The sequence below is a fragment of the Idiotropiscis lumnitzeri genome, chromosome 1 (genome assembly GCF_059441095.1).
Source record: "Idiotropiscis lumnitzeri isolate Australia: NSW breed Sydney's pygmy pipehorse chromosome 1, RoL_Ilum_1.0, whole genome shotgun sequence".
Taxonomy (NCBI): domain Eukaryota; kingdom Metazoa; phylum Chordata; class Actinopteri; order Syngnathiformes; family Syngnathidae; genus Idiotropiscis; species Idiotropiscis lumnitzeri.
Genome location: NC_142391.1, coordinates 35695361 through 35716075, shown reverse-complemented (window position 1 = coordinate 35716075; position 20715 = coordinate 35695361). Strand labels below are relative to the sequence as shown.

At 39.9% G+C, this 20715-nt stretch overlaps 1 protein-coding gene across 3 annotated transcripts; it reads right to left on the bottom strand.

Annotated features, from left to right (window-relative positions):
* Positions 1-1642: 1642 nt before the first annotated feature.
* antxr1a (ANTXR cell adhesion molecule 1a) lies at positions 1643-20701 on the bottom strand. 3 transcript variants are annotated; one of them, XR_015845537.1, is made up of 19 exons: positions 20254-20701; positions 18810-18881; positions 18656-18727; positions 17125-17206; positions 16957-16990; positions 16210-16289; positions 15780-15848; positions 14560-14640; positions 13868-13928; positions 13654-13752; positions 11760-11829; positions 11598-11676; positions 10576-10671; positions 9499-9540; positions 8496-8591; positions 8259-8426; positions 7526-7606; positions 2337-2795; positions 1643-2176 (listed from the first exon to the last, which is right to left on the bottom strand). XR_015845537.1 is itself a non-coding variant. In XM_088305741.1 (18 exons), the coding sequence occupies exons 1-18, from the start codon at positions 20406-20408 to the stop codon at positions 2400-2402; spliced, it is 1833 nt and encodes a 610-aa protein (XP_088161867.1). In that variant the 5' UTR covers positions 20409-20701; the 3' UTR covers positions 1643-2399. The 3 variants fall into 3 exon arrangements, 2 of the variants coding, with proteins under 2 accessions (XP_088161867.1, XP_088161868.1); XM_088305741.1 differs by having other exon boundaries at positions 1643-2795; XM_088305742.1 differs by lacking the exon at positions 2337-2795 and having other exon boundaries at positions 1643-2336.
* Between the last annotated feature and the right edge of the window lie 14 nt (positions 20702-20715).

Genomic DNA, 20715 nt, shown 5'->3' with positions numbered 1-20715 from the left:
TGAAGTTAGATCCCCCCCCTCCCCACTTCACAGTCTACATTGCACTGCAAAGTGTCAGTACGTGAACCCGGTGATCCAAGTCACCGTGTCGCTGTGCACACAGCAATCTCAGTGATCAATTCTGGGGTTTGCACAGCTATTGATCGTTCACTTGAATGGAAACCATAAGAAAGGAACAACAGAGGGCAGTTTAAAAAAAAAAAAAGGAGGAAAAAAAACACTTATGGTTGCAAAATTACAAGGAGAAAAACATCCGGAAAGAGAATGTTTATTTTAAGTATTAAAAACACTATCAGACAATTTGTCACTTTTAAATTCAGATTGACAACCTGCATCATCAGTCTGGCAAGATTAATGTGACTATCATAATAACATTGTAGCAAATCTTTACGCTGATCATTGTACATGCAGGAGTTGCAAGCTTCATTGTGAGCACCTTTTGCAAATAGAACAAACGAATGATGACTACAATTAACTCATAACTGGTAAACCTTAATGATCATGATACGTTTGAAATACGGACTTATTGAAACACACAGTAATGAACTAGGCACCATATTTCTCCAAATAGTAGCTGAGGGCATTTATATACTCAAGGTAAGTTACGATCAGGCTTTTATTTAAGAGATGGCCTTTATTTATACAAACAGATATGAACTGTAAGGGTGGAGCAAAGCATGCCGAAAGCTTGGAGGAGATTGTTTCTTGTTACATTCCGAATAGAATGTGTAACTGCCTCGCTTTATCCATTTTACTTCAATTCTAACAACAATGCAGTGCAGCTGGAATTTTTTTTTCTTAAAAAAAAAAAAAATATATATATATATATATATATATATATTTTTTTTTTTTTTTTGTAGGACTGAAAGAATGGATGGATGGAAAGGGTTATTTCAGTTCATAGTGAATCGTTGAGGCACGGCTTCCATTCAAGCAGGGGCCACTACTTGAGCAAATTTGGCATCTTAAGAGTGCAGGACCCCTGATTGCAGTTTTTCTTTCTCCTCATTTTGATGGCAGGAGCATCTGCAATGGCAGACGTGAACATCAGCGGTAATACATGTGCCAAATGTTGTGTCCAACTCCTGACTGTTTACTGTGATGTGCACGAAAGCAGGCCAGCTGTGACTCACATCATGCTGTTTCAGCATACTGAGGAACACGATGAGGATGCTGAAAAACACTGTAATCTACACTTTGGCAAATAAAAAACAAATAGGAATCATCTGTCTGTGGTTCTCAAACTGGGGTCCACAAGCCGTATCTTGGGGACCCGCACAAGAGATGACGATAAATTATGAAGTAGAATTTTTTTTTTTTTAAACGGCAAGCTCACCAATATAACAAACATACTAGACAAATGACTCCCCCTTACATGAACTTTGGACCAATTAAAAGCCGTGATTCATGTGTGACATAAATGCAACCCTGAAAAGTCGTTGATAAAGCGACCAAATCGCCAAGTTCACCTCACTGACTGCTTTTGCAAACTCGCTCATCTGTTTACAATCCTGTTGTTTGTGATCTCCGGTCATCTGTTTCCATGAGAATGGCCGTTTTAGAGCCATGTGATTTGCAGATCATTCTAAACATCATGTGATTTATCAAGATGGATATAATTTGTCTATTTAGTACATAGCAATGGTTTTAACACTTTTATTAAAGCAACAGTTTGATAAAATAGTATAAAACAAGCTCACCCATCACAGATAAGCTCTGGTACGACGCGGCAATTTTCAAGTGCGTAAACAACAATCCTGTATACGGTGTATCAAGGGAAAAGAAATGTACAAAGATTACGACATGCAATTGTTCAGCTGACTCCAAATTTCCCAGAGGTGTCATAATATGAGTGTGAATGGTTAATCGTCCCCTGCATTTCGTTGCCCTTAAAAAAAAAAAAAAATACAATTTCTTTTTTTTTGCTTACAATGAAACAAAGTCAGTCAAAAATGAGAATCAGTTCAATGCCTCATAGACGGCTTCTCGGCCAAAGTCTACTGGACTCACCCTTGAGCGCTTTGGATGACGGTTGAAATTACTGAGCTTTCAAAGGGAAAGGGTTTGTCAAATTCGGCATGATGCAGTTGGAGTCATCTTTGCATGTACGGAAACATGCTTCCATGTGTGAGTCTAGCATCTTAGTGCGAGACAGGAAGTGGACACTTGAAGCTCCCTGCGAGAGGACAAATGCTCTCATGTGATTCATTGTCAGTGATTCAAGCGTCCGTTGGGCTAGATGTGTACAAAAGTCAGTGTAGACAAATAGCGGAAAGCAGCTCCTCGTTGTCCTCTGCACAAGGCAGGTAGGCCACAGCCTGCTGGGCTTTGCTCACCTGGACACACAATCAAACATGGTCATGGGCTTCGAATTCTCGCCGGGATTCGGACTTTTGCGGCTACAGGCCGGGGCGTGGCGGTGGGCGGGCTGGCGGCGGGGCTCGTCCCGGAGCTGGCCCTTGAGGGAGCGGGGGCAGGGTGCCGGAGGGCGAGAGGGGCGGCGGCGGGGTGGGCGGCAGCTCGGGCGCGGCGGGTATGTGCAAAGAGGTGGGAGGGAGAGCTCGTTTGGGAGGTGGGGTGTAATAGGGGGGTGTGGACGGAGGGGAGGGGGATGCGTCAGAGGGGGTCGAAGGCAGAAGGGGCAGCGTAGCGGAGAACAGAGAGGATGACGGAGGGCCACTGGGGGTTGGCGGGAGGGTCCCTTGTGGTGCGGGAGGGGTGTATATGGGCGGTGGGTTGTAGTGAGGGTAGCGTGGAGGGGGCGACTTCATACGAATAAAGTTCATGCATCGGCCCTGAAACGACATAGTGGACCAGATGTTACTTTTACAGTGCCCTTTAGCGTTGATCCAAAAGGTCTATAAATGCAGAAAAGAGCTCATTCCTTCCACTTTTTTTTTCTTGAGTAAAGAAGTTGAATATGTACTTGAGTACCAAGATAGGACCTGCCGTTGTTTTGGAATGCACGAGTTAACCATCGTTATCGATGATTATATTTGTACGTGTAAAAACTTATACTGAGAACATTTTGGAGTATAAGTCAAAGGATGTAAACCGTATAAAAAAATTATGCAGCGTCTGGCCATTAACTTCTGCTTAGCAGGCAGCAAAGGAGACTGATGCAAAGGTGGACCAAGGAGTTGGTAGTTTTACTTGGAAAAAACAGCTCATTTAAAATAATAAAAATGGAAAATAATTGCACTTTGCAAAGCTAAATTCAAACGTCAGGTTTGTTGTACGTCCGGTTTATCATCTCACAGCAAAATACCCCGCAGGTGTTCGCGCCACGTGGCCTCGGCAATCAACACGGCTGGACTATGATGCTTGCGGGCGGAAAACTAAACCCGCATGCGAGACGATGGCAAATTGTTTCTTGGAGAATAATATAAGAAATATGCACGAAAGCTGAATCTCTTTTGATTATTTTGTTAAACAATTGCATTTGAGGATCAAATAAAGCTTTTAAATAGTCTGTGAATCCACATATACATTATATTTGATAATTCTATAATAATTCCAAGGTTTTACACAAGTAAATATTTGTTACAAGTTCTGTAGAAAATAGTAGGAATAGAAAAATGTGAATAGCTGTGATTCATTATGGAAAATTGTTTGTTGAGTGTTAGTTGTTAGTTGGGTGGCGACGTTTTCCTCTTCAAGACAACATAATTGCGTGTGTTACATTTAAGAGTGTGTTGATGACTAGAAGCAAACACCTGCTTTCAATTTACATTACTTTGGCTTATTTGTCTCCTTGATTATGAACAGTTTCCGGCCAACATTTCATGATTTATCAACTGGGCTTCATTTGACAGTTATAATTTTTCCATTAATTGACATTGACAATCCACACTAACTATCAAATCATAATTGGAATGGAATTTATATGCAAGATCAATTTGTTGACATCCATCATATGGTTTTAATGTGCATCAAGTTTTAAGAAGACGCATTCCAATATTCTAACTTTTAACGTCTTCCAGTTTTTGTGTCAATGTGAATGTTTAAGCCTTGGTGGAGGTCGGCGTTTTCAGTTGTCACGTCGACACGTAACAACAACAGCGAATCTGCTTTTAAATGAGACAACAAACTAAAAAGTGTTCCAAAGTAGAAAAGATGGGCTCGCAATTTGTTCCAATGAGAAGGCAATAGAACGTATAAGTTGTATTTTTGGATTGGATTGTATAATAAGCCACCAATGTAATCTTTTAAGATCTCGTTTGATATTTTGAAGCCACAGTGCTGTGTTGAAGCGAGTCCCTGTTCTACTTGTCGTAGGCGACATGCTACAAGAACCTGACTTTGAGTTCGCCACTGATGGATCTTGTTAGTCCCACCACGGCATTCATTTAGGGGAAGTTATAAAAGGGAGGATCCTAATTGCAAGCAGAGCAGCCTGTTTACTGCAAATCCTCAAGGAAGCTTTTTCGGTGCCCCGAAGACGTTTTTCAATGAGCAAGACGCACTTCGGATCAGGATGTTTGCTGTTGGTTTCATAAAACCAGAAGTCCCTGACGTTGGACAATTCGGTATTCCACAAACATTTCACAGAAATTAGCAGTTTGAAACACTGCCACGTGCCATACATGACGTCAGATGAGACTTGTTCGGTATGCCAAGACAAAATACCTCACCTCACCATATTTCAGTTCACTGTGCAATGAAAGCTTGTATTTGAGCGTTTGTTAGGCTTTTTTTGTCTCGTTTATACATTCTGTAAGCATAAAATCATATTGTGCACTGCTTAGATGTCCTATCAAAAAAGAAAAAAAAAGAGCTTATTACCGGTGACAGCCAGTATTAGGGAGTTATTGAAAACATGACTTTTTAAAATCACGCTAAACTGTCAAACCGCTAATTGGCCCGTGCCTTGTCTCGGTCTTCCCTTAACAAAACGTCATTTGGTGTGTTTTTTTCGCAGACTCGTACGAGTGGACGCATTCTAAAAAGGGTGTTTGCACCATTGTGGGCGCGAACAAGAAGCAGCTCCTCTCATTCCTGGGAAATGCGGTGAGCACATGACATGGCGGAAAAATAAAGTCATTTGCTTGTGGCAGGTTAAGACGTGCAGAGATCCTGCAGCCACTGGGATGATTCTCAAAATATACACTAAATATTATAATAATATAATAATTAGAATAATAAATAATAATTGACACCCATCGCACATGTGGGTGCACCTCCCCAAAAGATTTTTAGCACTACCTGCGTTAATACTTGTCTATTGTCTACTTGTACTTTGCGAAAGGAAATGACTTAAATTTATAGATGTCATCAAAGGCTGCTCAATACAAAGGCTTGTATGTGGGTTTTATTTTCCTCAACATTTTGGAAAAAATAACAGACATTTAATTCAATTACAAGTGTAACTGGGAAAAAAAAAACTGTCAATACTGTTTAGGTTAATGTTCAACACCTGCTTGCTTTTTTTTCCTCGATGACTTCACTCAGTCAGTGGATTTGAGGATTGAATGCCTGCATGTAGGATGTCATATTTGAATGTTTTTCTTGCTGTGAGCGTGAATTTAACATAATCTTTTGTCCCATATGTGTTACAGGCAGGCAGGCAATAATGTTTGTCGCACTCTCGAGAAAGGGTTTAAAAAGCAAATTACGACAAAGGCGGCCAATATGGTAGCCAGGCAATCCTCCACGACGCACCGCAACCTTGGGCAAAATGTCACTAATAGATTTTCAAATCATCGCAGACTAACCGAAAGATTTCATGATGATAAATGGTATCTTACATAACTTGGCCACTTCTAGGTATTGTCACAGAACATTTTCTTTGCTCAGTGACATCTGCAGACATGGATGTGATTATTTCAAGGATGTTGTTTTCTTATAATATTTTCAAGTTGGTTTTGCATTTGTGTATAGTTTGCATGCATTTTAAACCAGTTGTTTGACATACTCATACTTGGCTATGTGACTATGCATGCAGTCCTAAAATGAACAACAAAAAAACCTTTTTACCCCAAAAAGCTGGCCCTGCCATTCCCACTGTTGTCCTCGTGGGTTAAATGAGAAACAGTTGTGATGAAGCAATGACTCACATTGTTCCATAATCCCAGTCAGACTTGAGTATAAACACAGCTGTGTGCCACCTGACACAGTTTTGTGAAAATAATCAAGCAGCTGGTATACATATAGTTCATATGTGGATGTAAAGACCTTTCTACAGGTAGAACACAGCTTGGATTGTAAAACTGATCCAATGTCACACTGCTAGACGACAACAGGCTCCACCCAAGGTTTGGCTGCAGAGCGATTTGATGCAGTGAAGAGATTTCTGTTGAAGTCATCATAGAACAATGCTAAATGTTACTTTTCGATGGATAGTTCGGGGAGCGGGGTTGGGACAACTTTGAATGTAATTGCTGGCAGTTAACAAGCAGTCTTGGTGAGTGGAATCTGCACAAATTAATAAAAGAATACAAAGAATTCAAGAATCAAAAATGGTATATACATACTAGTATATTGACACATACATTTATTTATTTATTTTTTCTGCCGTTTCTCCTGAACAGTGAATGCGATTCATTTTGTAATGTTCATTTGTGCCAATCCCAGCCTTCTTGCCTGCAAACAGTCAAGTGAACTGTTATCGCCTTGATTGCACAGCTGGCCATTGAGAAGTAACATTTGGGCTTTTCCCTGTGGTGACTTCAGCAGACATCTTCTCCCTGCATGACTTCGCACTGCAGCCAGCCAGACGTTTGCTGAAAGTTAACTCCCAATTTACCATCAGTTCACCCATGAGGCTCGTTTTACGCAGTTGTTCTCAAATCGGGGTCACTGGTTCCTTGGGGGTCCACAAAGTTATTTGCAATTGGGTCAATTATAGTGGTTTTTACCCTGCTAAAGTAATGGCCTATGTTATTTAAAAAAAAAAATAATTTACATACATTTTTTTTGCATTGCTTCTGGATGCTGGCCAACTCTGCTAAAATATGTTGTCAGTTGAACAGATCGTGCATAATTGTTATTATTAATTATTGCTAAATATAATTTAGTTGGGTCCATTTTTGTGTTTTCTAGGGGGAAAAAAAAGAAAAAATTACATAAGGCATTTTTTTAGGAATGTGACAATATGTGGATGGGTGCCCCAACATTTTTTGCCAATTAGAAAACAATTATCTATTAATTACATCTATTGACAGGCAGAACAATTAAATGCGTTTCCATTATTTTAATTATCTCCTCCGTATCCACACGTTGTCATGCCTCTTGCAATAAAATAAACCGGCCCAGATTTCACATTGAAGTCAATTTGTCAGTGAACTGAAACAATATCATCATAATTTCAGTATTTGTAATTTGGGTCATATTTCTGTTTGGTGGTGTGCCGTACGATTTTTCTCAGGCGAAATGGGTGCCTTGTGTGAATAAAGTTTGAGGAAACACTGCGGTCTGCAGTGCTCACATCTCCCAGCACTTTCTCTCCAATTAGTGGTACAAAAGCGACTCTCTGTTGAATCCCTCAGCATGATTGACGTCATTTGTAGTTTTGTGGTAATCTTACCTTATCACCTGGATGAGGTCTCATAACAGACACGCGGTTGTAGGCTTTTCTTAAAAGGGCCCACAATGCATCCAGCTTGTTCTATAGAAGCAAAAGGAGTTAAAATGATAATCTTAATGACACCGACGTTGTCGTGCAATACTTGAATTTCTGTCCTTCGTCTAAAGAATATATCTGCTTATAACCCTCTACATTGTGTGTCTTCTCTTTATAGTTTCAAACAAAACAGATATGCTGAGGATAAAGGGAGGCAACACAGCTGTTTTATTTTCCCTCACAAAAATGCTAGTCGCGCAGTCCTATTCCCCGGAGGTCAGTCCAACAGGAGCCTGGTTTCTATTAACAATCGCCTGCTCACTGCAAATGAAGTGTCACTCCTCTAACCCAGTGCTGGAAGAGCAGCAGTTTACGTGAATATAGTTTGTGTCATTTCTCTGAGTCATGTTTCAACTTACAGGCCCTGCAGATGATTAACATTGATCCTTTTTAACAGGCGTGTGTTATAGACAAACCGACATGCAAACAGTTGTTTTCAGGGACTTTATAAGTGGGAATTGGCAAATAAAAGTCCATCTGGCTTTGATCACGCTTGGGCTTTTGTCTTGTAGCAATTTATCATATTCAAATCTCACACACACTTCATCAGTTCAGGTTGCATTTGTTTGTGTTCAAGTAGAAACAGATATTGATGTCCCTGAATGAACAAGAACCTCTCAATCTGTTTCAAGTGTACCTGGATGGGAGAGTACCACTTGTGGGGTCCAAGAGGTTTTTGCATGCCATTGTTGAGAACACGCGTGGGGCAATGCACAAACTCCTGCTCAGGCATCTTCACTTTGGCATTTTTGGCTTTCTCCAGCTTTGCTCCTTCTTCAGTGGAGCCTTTCTCACCCCAGCGAACCTAACAAAGACCAGTTTGGCGTCTCAGCGGAAAGTCCTGAGGTGGAGGAACTTGGCACTCTGTTCTCACCTCCATCCTTTTGATTCCCCCAACTCCCCGTCCTCCATAGTAGGAAGCGTCTACAGTGGGCCATTTCTTCTTTGGGGTATCGTCGTCTTCATCATCCTGTAGGGTTGGGACAGGAGGCAAATGAGCCATTCAAATGGTTTCATGGAGTCAACTTATTAAATTCTTATTAATTGTCTTTTTTTTATTGTGGTTACAGTTGGCTGCAGACTACAATATTTTTTTTTTTATATACTGTACATAGAAGTATGAGTAGTTCTACACTACTCCAAACTACAACCACAATAATAAACGTTGTTAAATGAATACTTCTCCAACACTGTCAATCCAAATTATGCCCGATTAACGTTTTTAAGGATAGCATTTTCTTCTGTTAAAAGTGTCCCTAATTCTGTGGTTAGTCACCGGAACACAAGCTGCAAATATCCTCTCAAATGGTAAGTAACCAGGCATAGTTTTTAAGCAGTTTCTTCTCCACTCCAACATCCATCCTGGTTTTTCTCTGTCTGTCTGTGGTGGTTGACTGATCCAAGGAAATAAAACAGAAGCTCAAAAGGAAAATGTCATGACGTTTCATCCTTGTAATATATTGTCCATCTGACTAATAAGTTATCATCTTGTCCAGTCGACAAAGTCCAGACAAGCATGCCAAGGCTATTTAATTAAGGAATAAACAGCACAATTACTGTATACAAATGCAATGGGATATTTGTGGCTTATTGGCTGCTTATACTGCCGAGCAAAAATGCTGGAAGATTGACGCGAGGCTATAAATTAAAATCAGCCGTAAAACTGGGATGGGTTGGAAAATAGCAAAAGTCTGAATTTTATTGTGAATGTTGGAGGGCGTCGACTCGCAGCACATTTAAGAGATTGTTGAAGACTTTCATTCCAGGGCCGAGAGAGAAAGAATGAGAGCGCTTGCTTGGTCATTGAGGTTTAAGATGTCAGAATAAACTAAACACTGGCAAGGAGTCATTAAAGTCTGAAAGGGTGCCGCTCCTACCGAACTCTCCTCCGCAGTAGGTGGCGGCGGCTCGTGGATGATCTGAGGAGGAATAAACACACAGAGAGAGAAGACCAGGCCACATCAGATAAAGTCATGAAAGCATGTCGAAAAACTCTTTTGTCCCCGCCCCATAGCTGAGGAAATGCTTTGTCCACTTAGATGAGCAATGCACTGACCTAGAAATCTGCTTGCCACATTTTGGGACAAAAATGAGCCTAACAAAAAAATACTACATTATCGTATTATTTATTTAGAGCAATATATTTAATGTAGTGATAATTGTCAACTATTTTTAGATGTGCATTGTTTAAGATTTAACAGCATATGTGATCAGACATCGCACGTACAGTTGAGTCTGCCTGGCATCGGCCGCACGCGCCTCTCGTGTGTGGTTTTGTGTCATTCTTGCCATCTACAGATGAGCTGTCAAGATGATTATAAACTGAATGAGGAAAGCAAATTAAATGCATTGCGTGACCCTGATTTTTCTTATTTGTGATTTTCCTCCATCCTTTTCCAATTCCTGGAGCAGGAATGACTCTCCATGGTAACCCAACGTCGTTTTCCTAAACAGACACGCATGGACTTCAAGTGTCACGAAATAGATGAGAACAGAGAGAGGAAAGGGAGCCATGATGTAAAAACCGATAGATTGGTCTGGTTGTTTCCAGCTGTGGTAATATTAGAAAAAAAAAATTTCAAGAGAGAAAGACTGAATTTGACATAATTTGTTGCAATATTCTGTATGTCCAGAGCAGCTGACCGCTTCACAAATCACTTCACTTTTGGTGATTTCTAATGCTCCACCAATCAGTCTCATCCAAAGAACAGATTCAATTTATGCTATTCAGTGATTGCTGATTGAAAAAGTAACAAGGAGGGAAAAAAAGAAGTACAATTACGAGATTAAAGCTGTAAGAGTTGTAACAAGCAAAATAATCATGCTAATTTCGTTTGACCCTATCAAAGGTATTTCCGTGCAGTTCTGCAACTACCGTACATGAAGAGTCACATTGGTAAATTGATACCAATAGAAATGAAAGTTCAAAAATGTATAAGAGAGGTTGGACTCACCACAGTACAGCAGAGCGGCCAGAACCACCAGAGGAGAGCCAAGATGAGGAGTAGCATGAGGATGAGCAGCGTGATGGCCAAAATGGTCCCATCAGACTGTGACATATAAACACAGAGCATCACACGATGTAGAACTATGCGGTTCAAAGATGCTACCCGTTTTTGTCTTGCTCCTTCAAGTTGATTTGACTGTAATTTAAAAGACCACCATGTCATGTATTTGTCATTAGAGGAGGAAATAAACACTCTCAACCACTGAATGGCATTTTTACTAGAATCTCATTACCACACGCTTCAAGGCAAGCGTCTCAGGGAAATTATAAATATGTGATATGAGTATATATTACACATTATGCACTAGGTCATAACTAGAGAGTAGTGTAAAAGTGTGGCAGTTAAGATAGACTCCACTGGCTCATTTTTATTGTGAATAAAATGGCATATCTGAAGTTGTCATACAATTTGAAATGTATTTGAGAAAAATATGTTTCTAAAATCTCAACAAGCACCCCACATTTAAAGAAAGCTCAGAAAAGTCATGATTGTAGTCAGGTGTGGCAACTCCCTCTGAAGTGCAGCCCTCCCACTCACAGATCCGCCTGCCTACACTCATCTGCAAAATGACCAACATCGGATTGAACCAACGTGAGCGCTTTACACCACTTACGTAAATAGCCCTGTATTTATATTGCCTTTACCTTCAAATATATAATATAATATATCAAATAAACATTGCCATTGGCTGGCAACCAGTTCAGGGTGTCCCCTGCCAACTGCCCAATGACAGCTGGGATAGGCTCCAGCACCCCCCGCGACCCTTGTGAGAAGAAGCGGAACAGATAAGGGACGGATATAGCAGTGCATTTTTTCATGATACTATTTAAATAAGATGCAGACAATTATTTATGTATTAGAGAACATTCTGATGATTCTTTTTTTGTTGTGGTTGTGGTCATGTGTTTTTAGATTTAGAATGGCTCTACCACGCTAGAGGACTACTTTTTGAATCGTGTCGTACTCACACAGCTCACAGTTGTAATGGTGACCGAACTGGAGATGAAACTGAGCCCATCGTTCATACTGACATAAAGATTTGCTGCCCTGAAAAAAAAAGGAGAAAATGACTCAAGTGTCATACTGGTGGCACAAGGAAAAAACAAAAGGGGGTGCGGCGGTTAACTTACATGCCCTCATCCTGAAGCACAGGTGCCTGGCAGAGAAGATAAGTATCCTCCACTATCAAAGGTTTCACCACTAGAGACAAAGATGGAAATGTTTCAAAACATGAACATGTGCCAAACGTTCCAGTCCTGATATAAAAGACGGCTTGAAGGCCAAAATAACTCAATGAAAAAGTGTTTATCCGAAATTGCTTTGTTGTTCTCAAAAGACATCACAGTAAGTGAATGAATGTTGGGCAATAGGAGAAGGGACTCCAACAACATGTTCATGGAAAGTAGTGACTTTCGCAAGAAGTCCGTTCACAAATTTCTGAGAAGTGTGTTCTCTTAAAATCAAAACAAGTGTTTTCAGTATTAAGGGAATAAAGTCTGTCATAGAAACAGCTCAGCAAAACTGACAGCTTTTGTTTTTGAGGTAAATCGAGGTCTTGTCCGCTTTTAGGAAAGCAGTTCCAACAAGCACCATGACCAAGCTGCTGAGGTTATTCTGGCTGAGGGAGAGCATACCCCAGAACTGAGGAAATTGACACGAGAGTCACGTGGGTCATTGTTGATGCGCCTTTGAAACTCCGTGCAGGATGGAGGGATAAGCAAACGAAGCCAGAAACAGCTTAGCCTCAATAGGAACTGAGCCAGATCATATATGACCTCACCCCAGGTTTAGCCCTACATCCACTGTGCTTTTTCTTCCATTAAAGAGAGAAATATTGGATTCAGGAGCTTCTAAAAAAAACAACTCCACAAATTCACTGAAGAGCACACAGGATGTAATTCCCCCAAGCCTACAGAATTCCACCTAACTCCCATGTGGAAGAATATTCAGATTCCATGCTTTGCTCACAATTCACTTTGGGTCAGAGGCGCGGTACACTCTGGACTGGTCACGGGCAAATTGCAGGGTGAATTGTATGTAGACAAAGAAATATTCACATTCACAATCACACCTGGGGTTAATTTTGATTCTTCATTCAACCTAACCTGGAGAAATCTGAATCGCGCAATCAACAACATGACATTAGCTAGCTTGCTAAGACAGCAGACATTTACCACATGGCTTGATTTATTAAGTGTTTGATCTTTCTTTGTAAATTATACCAACGCTTCCCGCAGAGCTGTGTTGTGCTCAGGAGGAAGCCGTTTCCACAATTTTTAATTGAACCCACCAGCAAAGACTGAGGGGAAATTGTTTGTTAGCCTAAAGGCATTTTAAACACTGTTTTGCGTGTGGTACAGGTTGTAATGACACAAAAACTTTTAAGACAGCACAATAGCAGAAGTAGTAAACTTCACACCTTTTTTAATCATAGAGGATTCCAGCAGTGGACTGGACTTTTAATTTAAACTTTACCTATGAGATCTAACACAAGATTCCAACATTCTCTCTTAACTTCACTATCAGAGAAGTTTGGGAGGTGTGTAACACCCAGTTAACCACATCTTAATGTCAATCCAAAAATGTTCTTTACAAGAATACGCTCTATGCAAGCCCACTGGTCCAAACATGGCATTCTGATTTATATTGCTTTTGCAGAAAATGACTTAAACAGTAAAATCCACCCATTTTTAGCTATCTAAGGGCGCTTCCATTTTGTCACTTCTGTTGACAGAAAATGATATCAAGGCTGCACAGGATTCAGCTAACGACCAATCATGGCTCAGTTTTAGAAAACAGGCGAGCCATGATTGATCATTACCTGAAACCAGCTCAGCTCATATTCAACAAATGTGAAATTAATCAGAATGCCATTTATAGACTATAAGGTGCAAAGAACATTTTGTGGCAAAGAATTATGGAGAGGTATAGCGAATATTCTCATAGCGAAACAATGACAGTGTATACTGCAGCCAGAATAATAAACATAGTCGTCATTTGGATTTTAAGATATGTTTCACTCACTTTTAGTAAGGGTGTCGTTAATTCGAAAGCTGCAAAGGACCTTATCAACGTTGCGAGCATGGAGGAATCCATTTCCTCTCACTACAACCTGGAATGACTCTGGTGGAGGAGAAATGAAAACACCAAATATCACCTCAAAAATTGGCGATGACCCAAAAAAACTTCAGTGGCAAGTTTAGGATTCTCAGCATGAAGGGAAACCCTGCTTCCTCACCTCCTGCACAGATACTGGAGGGTTCAGCTGCCAGAATCTCAATGCAAGACTTTTTCAGGATCTGAGGAAATGAGGAAAATAAATATCAACATGGAGGATAACGGGAATAACTTGGCATTCTCCTCAATATTTTTACAGTGTCCATGTTTTCTTATGTTAATGTTTTGCTTCCCGTCACATGGCAAATTTCAACATCCACTTGTGGCACTGATGTGCTCCTTGACATGAATTTGCTCCTTCAACTGTTTTCAACTGTTCCTGGCATCTACGACAACATGCTTGCTCCTTGAATTTCAAATTAGATGATAATGCGCTGCAGATGACAAGCTTAACCTATCAAATGGCAACCCTGTTGTCATGACACGCTGCTTTTTATTTCCTGACAACACTGAGCTCACAAGAGATCCAGTAATCTATTCGGCCAAAAATGGTCCTCCCTGATCAAAAACAGCAAAATCGCAGTCACTGTAAGATTTTTTCTGGAATTCTGTCCCAGCCAGAGTTTCAAAGATGCAAGCGCTCAACGAAGGCTTACAGTGCTTTAAGCCTGGTATGCGCTCACACGAGTCGAACTATGAGGTCATAGGGTGCAGGAGATATTATATTCCAAGGTGATTTCCTGTGGGTCAGCCATGCGATGTCACTTATTTCCATACAGGTGTTGTTTGTGTGGACGGGAGTGACATACTTACAGAATCAATGACCCCTTGCAAAGCCTCAAATCCATCATTGACAGGGAAAACGTGGTCCTTACTGTCAGCAATCTTTGCTAGCTAAAGGTGAGCAAGGAAAAAAAAACACTTAATTCTATCATGCAAATCTACTTCTCATCATTGTTCAGATTTTGACATTTTTAAACTCAACCCACATTGGTTAATCAACAAATGGCAACATACTGCCCGTAAGAAAAACACAGCACACTTTAGTTGGGCAAAGATTCTGTGACTTAGGAAATGCGTGACGTAATCCGAAGAAAGAATGCAATTACTCTTCAGTTTGTATTTCAGTTTCAGTTAAGTTGTATTTAGCACAAATTTTTTACGGCCAATCAACCAGCCAATTTAATTGGCCAATATTTTTTTTCTCCGATTATTTCCCTTTTGTTTTACACAAACATTACAAGTCAAGGATAATGACATTGACAAACTAAATAAAATATTCAAAATATTGTCAAAATATATATAATTATATATAAACTAAATTAAATAAGTATCAATGAATTAAACAATTGAGTAATTAATTAAAATAAAATAAATAAATAAATACAATATATATAATAATATATACAATTATAATATATAAAATAGTCAAAATATTGGCAAGTTCCAAACCTAGGGGTAATTTAGAGTGTTCAATCAACCGACCATGCATGTTTTTGGAATGTGGGAGGAAACCAAAGTACTTGGAAGAAACCCACGCAGGCACGGGGAGAACATGCAAACTCCACACAGGAAGGCCGGAGCCAGAATCCGACCCACAACCTCTGCACTGTGAGGCCAAGTTATTTACCAAAAAGTAAAAGAACTTCTATTATATTCATTAAATATTTTGGGGGAAAATAACCGTAATCAGCGGATGAATCAGTTATCAGAATTTTATTCTGCCAAATATTTGAACTATCTATCTAACTTTGCCTTTGCAAGAGACAGCAAGACAGGGTGCTGATTTCCTGTCCATTATGTAGCCTACAGAAGTATTTTTTTGCCCCTGCTTCTTTTTCATATAAGATTCTGTGATTTTGACGTTATTTCTTGCCATTGTCACGCACAATAGTTGGCAACGTGACCATTAAAATATTGCATAGTTTGGTAAAACTGCATTCGCTGTAAGGGTAGCTCCATTGTATGCCAGTAAATGTAAAATGTTTTTCAAGTTGTCGATATATGGATTAAAGTTGATGTAAAAAAGCCACCTGAGTCTCATTGAAGTCCTTCACCCCAACGCAGTAAACGGTGGCCCCCAAGCTCCGGGAGCGATTAGCCTGTCAGGTTGGCAAAGATGGAGGACACAAGTAAGACAACATTCCTTGCAGCACATGGATTCAGTTACATGTTAGCTTGGAATTTTGTCATGCAGCTTAATGCTTTACAAGACATGTAACAAGAAAGACCATGTTGAAAAATAAATCACTGCTCTCATTAAGTAGCATTATTTGCGTTGGCTGGCCACATGTGTTTGAACAAACACATCTCACCTGCGTTGGGCTCTTACAGAAGCTTTTGCTTAGCCGTAAAAAGCAGGAAGTTCAAAGCGGTGATGTGGCGCCATTTAATGGGGTTAGTGTTGAAAAAAAATGTTTCACCTGCTTGCAATTAGTCTGGAAGCCAATTTTTGTCTCTGACCTCTCGCTCTGCATAGTAGAAGAGATCCTCATGCAGCTCTCCATCTGTCAGGGCAATAATAACACTGGCGGTGCGATAACCTGCGGGCAAAAAACATGTGACCAGATCCTTTTAGAATAAATAAATGTGTTATCTATGCTTATCTGTAAAAATGTGGCAGACTTCCCTTTCAGGACTAGCACCGTTTATGAGCACGCAGCAACAGCTCACGTATGTAAGACAGAGTGGCAGTGTGTGACGATCGATGTGACTTCAGCCGTGAGTACTTCAAGAAATTTTACAACACACGTTTGGTAAATGAAAGCAGGAAATGTGTCGTCTTATAATATTTTTAACTACATTAACAACATGATGGAAACGTGGATGACCCTTTTTTTGTAAGGATTGTTTGAAAGAAAATAAGATTAAATAATTGGATATTGAGATAGTTGGTCTTTTATTGTCTTGTTACCAAGTGAACACTAGAAAAAAAAACCTTTGCTATAGTTGGATTTTTTTTCCCCACAAAATAACAAAAGAGTTTGTTAGTCAAACTTTTGAGCGTTCAGGCATGACATTTCTCTCTCACTTTAACTTAAAGCATTCTAAAAGGCTTTCTTTTAATGACTCCACGTGAAAAAAAACGACCTCCAAACTTCAGAGACCCTCTGACTCTTAAGTCTTTAAGCAGAGGATGGTTTTACGGGTAACATTTGGACATGACAATACTATACCCACAAAGGAGAATAACAAACATGTAATCCAAACCTTCTGTGTTTCCATAGTATATCTGCTCGCTGGCCTGTGGAAAAATCACAAAGACAATAATCTGTCAAATAACCACACCCTGCATGAAGGCAACATCTGTTTAGTTCATTGGGTCGTGCTCATTGTTCGCGTTGTATGAAAAGTGGAGACAGCGATGTCGCAACTCACCCGCAGGATGCCCTCGTGCATGAAGGTGTCACCTCCTGGATGAACTCCCTGGAGCTCCTCCAGACCTTTACGGATACGTTCTCTGAGGTGGCATACACAAAACAACCTCATCTCATATTATGTCATTTTTTTACAGCAGTTATCAAGGTTAGGAGTGGAACGGGGTTCGGTTCAGTATGCATTGACTTTTAGAAAAATCGATTATGTCTTGTAGTTCGCTTAAAATAATGATATTATTATTATTAATTACTGTTATTACATTATTATGTTAATTGTTATTAATATTTTGTTTTTCTATGCCAGCAGCATACAGTTGTAGGCATAAGAAATAAAAGTTCATTCATTGGATGGCAAAAGTTACAACCAACCTGTGTATCCACCTGTTGACATTCATACAATAGAATAAGTCACGGCTCCATGCAAATGAGCCGTATTTCAGTATGCATACTTTTTGTCTTTTTTGTTTGGTGGTTTATCGTGTTATTTCTTTTTTTTTTTTTTTTTTTAAAGGGTCTTGACTCCACATGTTGAAAACCCCTGATTTAATTATTACTCTATGGCAAAATAAAGCTCAAGTATGAAATCAATTTTTTAAATGACTAAGTATGCATCTTAATTTGTTATGGCGATGAAGACTAAGATGACCATAATGGCTTTGATATTAAACGAACAAGAGGTGCTTTAATTGCAGACTGCCAGCCTTAATTTGGGGGTATTTACAGGTAGATTGTGTAGGAATTGTGACAGTTTGTGTATATGAAGCCTGCCAGTTTCTGATGATGACCAGGAGCCAACTCGCTGCATGCTGGCATTACATATTCCTTGGTTTAAGCCAAGTTTCCGTGATAATCAAAACACCTGAGTTGCAAACATAGTGATTTCCAGCGATTTTTAATTCCCTGACATCCATTTTATGTACCACAGATTGATAATGAGTTATTATGAATCCAGCTGGAGTAACCTATGAGGCAGGACGCAACACAATATGACTGGCTGTCCCATCGCTGGAAGGATATGACGCACATATTATGGACTGCTTATGTGCTCTTGGGCGTGAATTATGACGCACCATTGTAATCACGTGTGCCACCATTTTGGTTTAGCGCTTCTGAGAGGGGAAAAAAAATAATTGTGGGAACAGACCCATTGGAACGCAAACAAACAAACTGTCTATGCGAATGGTTTCATCAGTTTTCAAAAACCGCTCCGCCCCTAACCATGATTCATGTATTGTTTTGAAAGTGATGCCTCTGTCATGTGCACCAATATTTTGGAGGTCAGGTGCTCAAACACAAAAAAAAGTCACCAACACCAAATTGGTTCATACAATTTAGATACGACAGTATCATTGATTACCTTATGTATTTATTCCTGTTAACATAATCAACAATACGACTGTTAGCAAAGGATGTGATGGGAAACTACAGTGAATATAAAGTCTACACACCCCTGTTCAAATGGTATAATTTTGTTATTTAAAATTTAAAGCATAGTACCAAAAAGATTCCCAAAAAAGGTCATATGTACCCACCTGTCCTCCGTCAGGCTCATTAAAATCTTCCCTTCCGTGGAGAACACAATAAATGACATCCTTAATTGTGGACTGAAGCAAAGTAGAAATAAACACTATTAGATCAGGAAACATTTCATGAAGCTGTCTCCATGCCAAACACTGATTAGTTTACCTTATAAATTTATGAGCTAAGTGCTCAACAAAATGGTAGATTTCAGTCCAGTGATCCATCACACTGCCAGATCTACCAAAGGGAAATGTCAGATGGTTAGTTTCCTAAACGTAATGTAAAAGAAAAGCGAGCTGCTTTTTAATTGAGTGCAAATTAAAACCAGACTGCCTCCACAGAAGCAAATCAGCAACGGTTTGGAGCCTTCCCCAGAGGGATTGCACTTTTGTAGCTCTGCTCAAGTTACACTTACCATCCTTATAATGCACCCGCAGTTAATGAAGTCTGTTATTTCTATGGGAGAAATGACCGCTCATTAAGTTCCCATGCATACCGCCGTGAGATCATAATTAGTTCAGTGTTGTTGTTAATCAATTTTGCTCTCTTTACCCCCTCACAGTAAAGCTGAGCTGTTGGTATTCCGGTTTTTCTCCTGAATGTTTTTATTAGGTCGTAAAGCAACCAGCCATTAAGTCCTCTATATCCTGTGCAGTTTGAAAATAAACACACAAGCATTACTGAGCGGAAGGAGGACATTCATCATTTAGGATATCAACAAATATCTATCCAGAGATGCATAATATGAAATCAAGTATAAATGTGTGTGCTTGTATCTCTGAATCACATTTAGATGTCCTCATTTTAACTGCTTTTATAACCTCAGATCCCGCCCCCCCTTCTTCTCCTCCTTATTACCAAACACCTATTTTTCCATCGTTACCATGACATAAGTTCCAGTACAAAAAAAGCCAAGACAACAGGCTGAAACATTAAAACATCTGGAGTCAATGAAAGATAGGCTGTGAAGACACTGAGAGATGATGAGGCTAATCCTGTGGCAGGACGGCGGGGGCAGGTGGAGGGCACGGGCATGTTTGCTGCAAAGTCAATGCATTCTGAATAAAATGCAATGCAAAAAACAATAAAAGGAGGCAGAAATATGATGCATTCTGTATACTGTATTTCTTGTTGGCCTACTTGGCTGACTTGTTTTACGAGGAGGAAATTTGATTAGTAAATGAAAATGTATTAAAGTGGAGGGTCTACTGAGGTCCTTGCCACAGATGTTCCAGATGAGGAAACTCAGTTATCCTGTTAAGATCTATTAAGCGTGTGCCATTGAAAGGTTGCCAGTTAGATCTACTTTATGGATTACAGATTCATCAAAAACAGAGATTTAGTTTGGAGCCTGTGACAGCATTGTAACATCGGTCCATCCATACAGCTGCCAAGGCATGACACGGCTGTCCATCGATAACCAAAACATTTTGACTGACTTAATCACATTCATTATTGAAGAAAAAAATGAGAATAATTTCCTTATTAATATGCTTCAAATTTAATGAGTCTCTATATGCTCATATTTGGCAGTCTTTTTATATTTTATATAAACTTAGTGTCACAAATTGATTCTCTGCTCATAGTTTTACAACAAAGTCCAACTCACTTGTCCAAGACAAAATAGAGGTCAAATCCTCCATAGCACGAGGACGAGCCTGCCAGCCTTCTGTCGTGGTCAGATTCAGCATGAACAAAAGGAACAAACAGAGTGGCAGCAAACAAAGCTGGAATCCAGGATCTTCGTCTCCAACATGAAGGCATTATTCCCTCTGAAAATCCCACACAGGTAAGGTGAAAAATAAGAGCACCTTTTTCAAAGTGTCAGTAAAGATGGAGCCAAGGCTGTTCCCCTTGACGATCCCTCTGACAGTCCTTCACAGTCATCGGCGGCATCCAAAATAAACAATCCTCCAGAGCAGAAGTTAACTCATGGGCTGAAATGGAGAAGTGGGAGAAGTGAGCTCTCTCTCATCAGCAGGGCCATCAAAGATGAGGCTAAGGCCTTTTCGAATCGCAATCTCCCACTTGAGCTTTTTCCTTCAACAAATGTCTTTGCAAACCAGCGATC

What these genes read in the sequence shown, in the direction of transcription:
- antxr1a (XM_088305741.1), bottom strand. Translation starts at nt 20,408, where the DNA reads ATGCCTTCATGTTGGAGACGAAGATCCTGGATTCCAGCTTTGTTTGCT. An exon ending in GTGCTTCAGGATGAGGGCAT is followed by an intron (nt 11,677 to 11,759) that starts GTAAGTTAACCG and finishes TTTTTTTTTCAG; the next exon opens with GGCAGCAAATCTTTATGTCA. An exon ending in CTACTGCGGAGGAGAGTTCG is followed by an intron (nt 8,592 to 9,498) that starts GTAGGAGCGGCA and finishes CCAACCCTACAG; the next exon opens with GATGATGAAGACGACGATAC.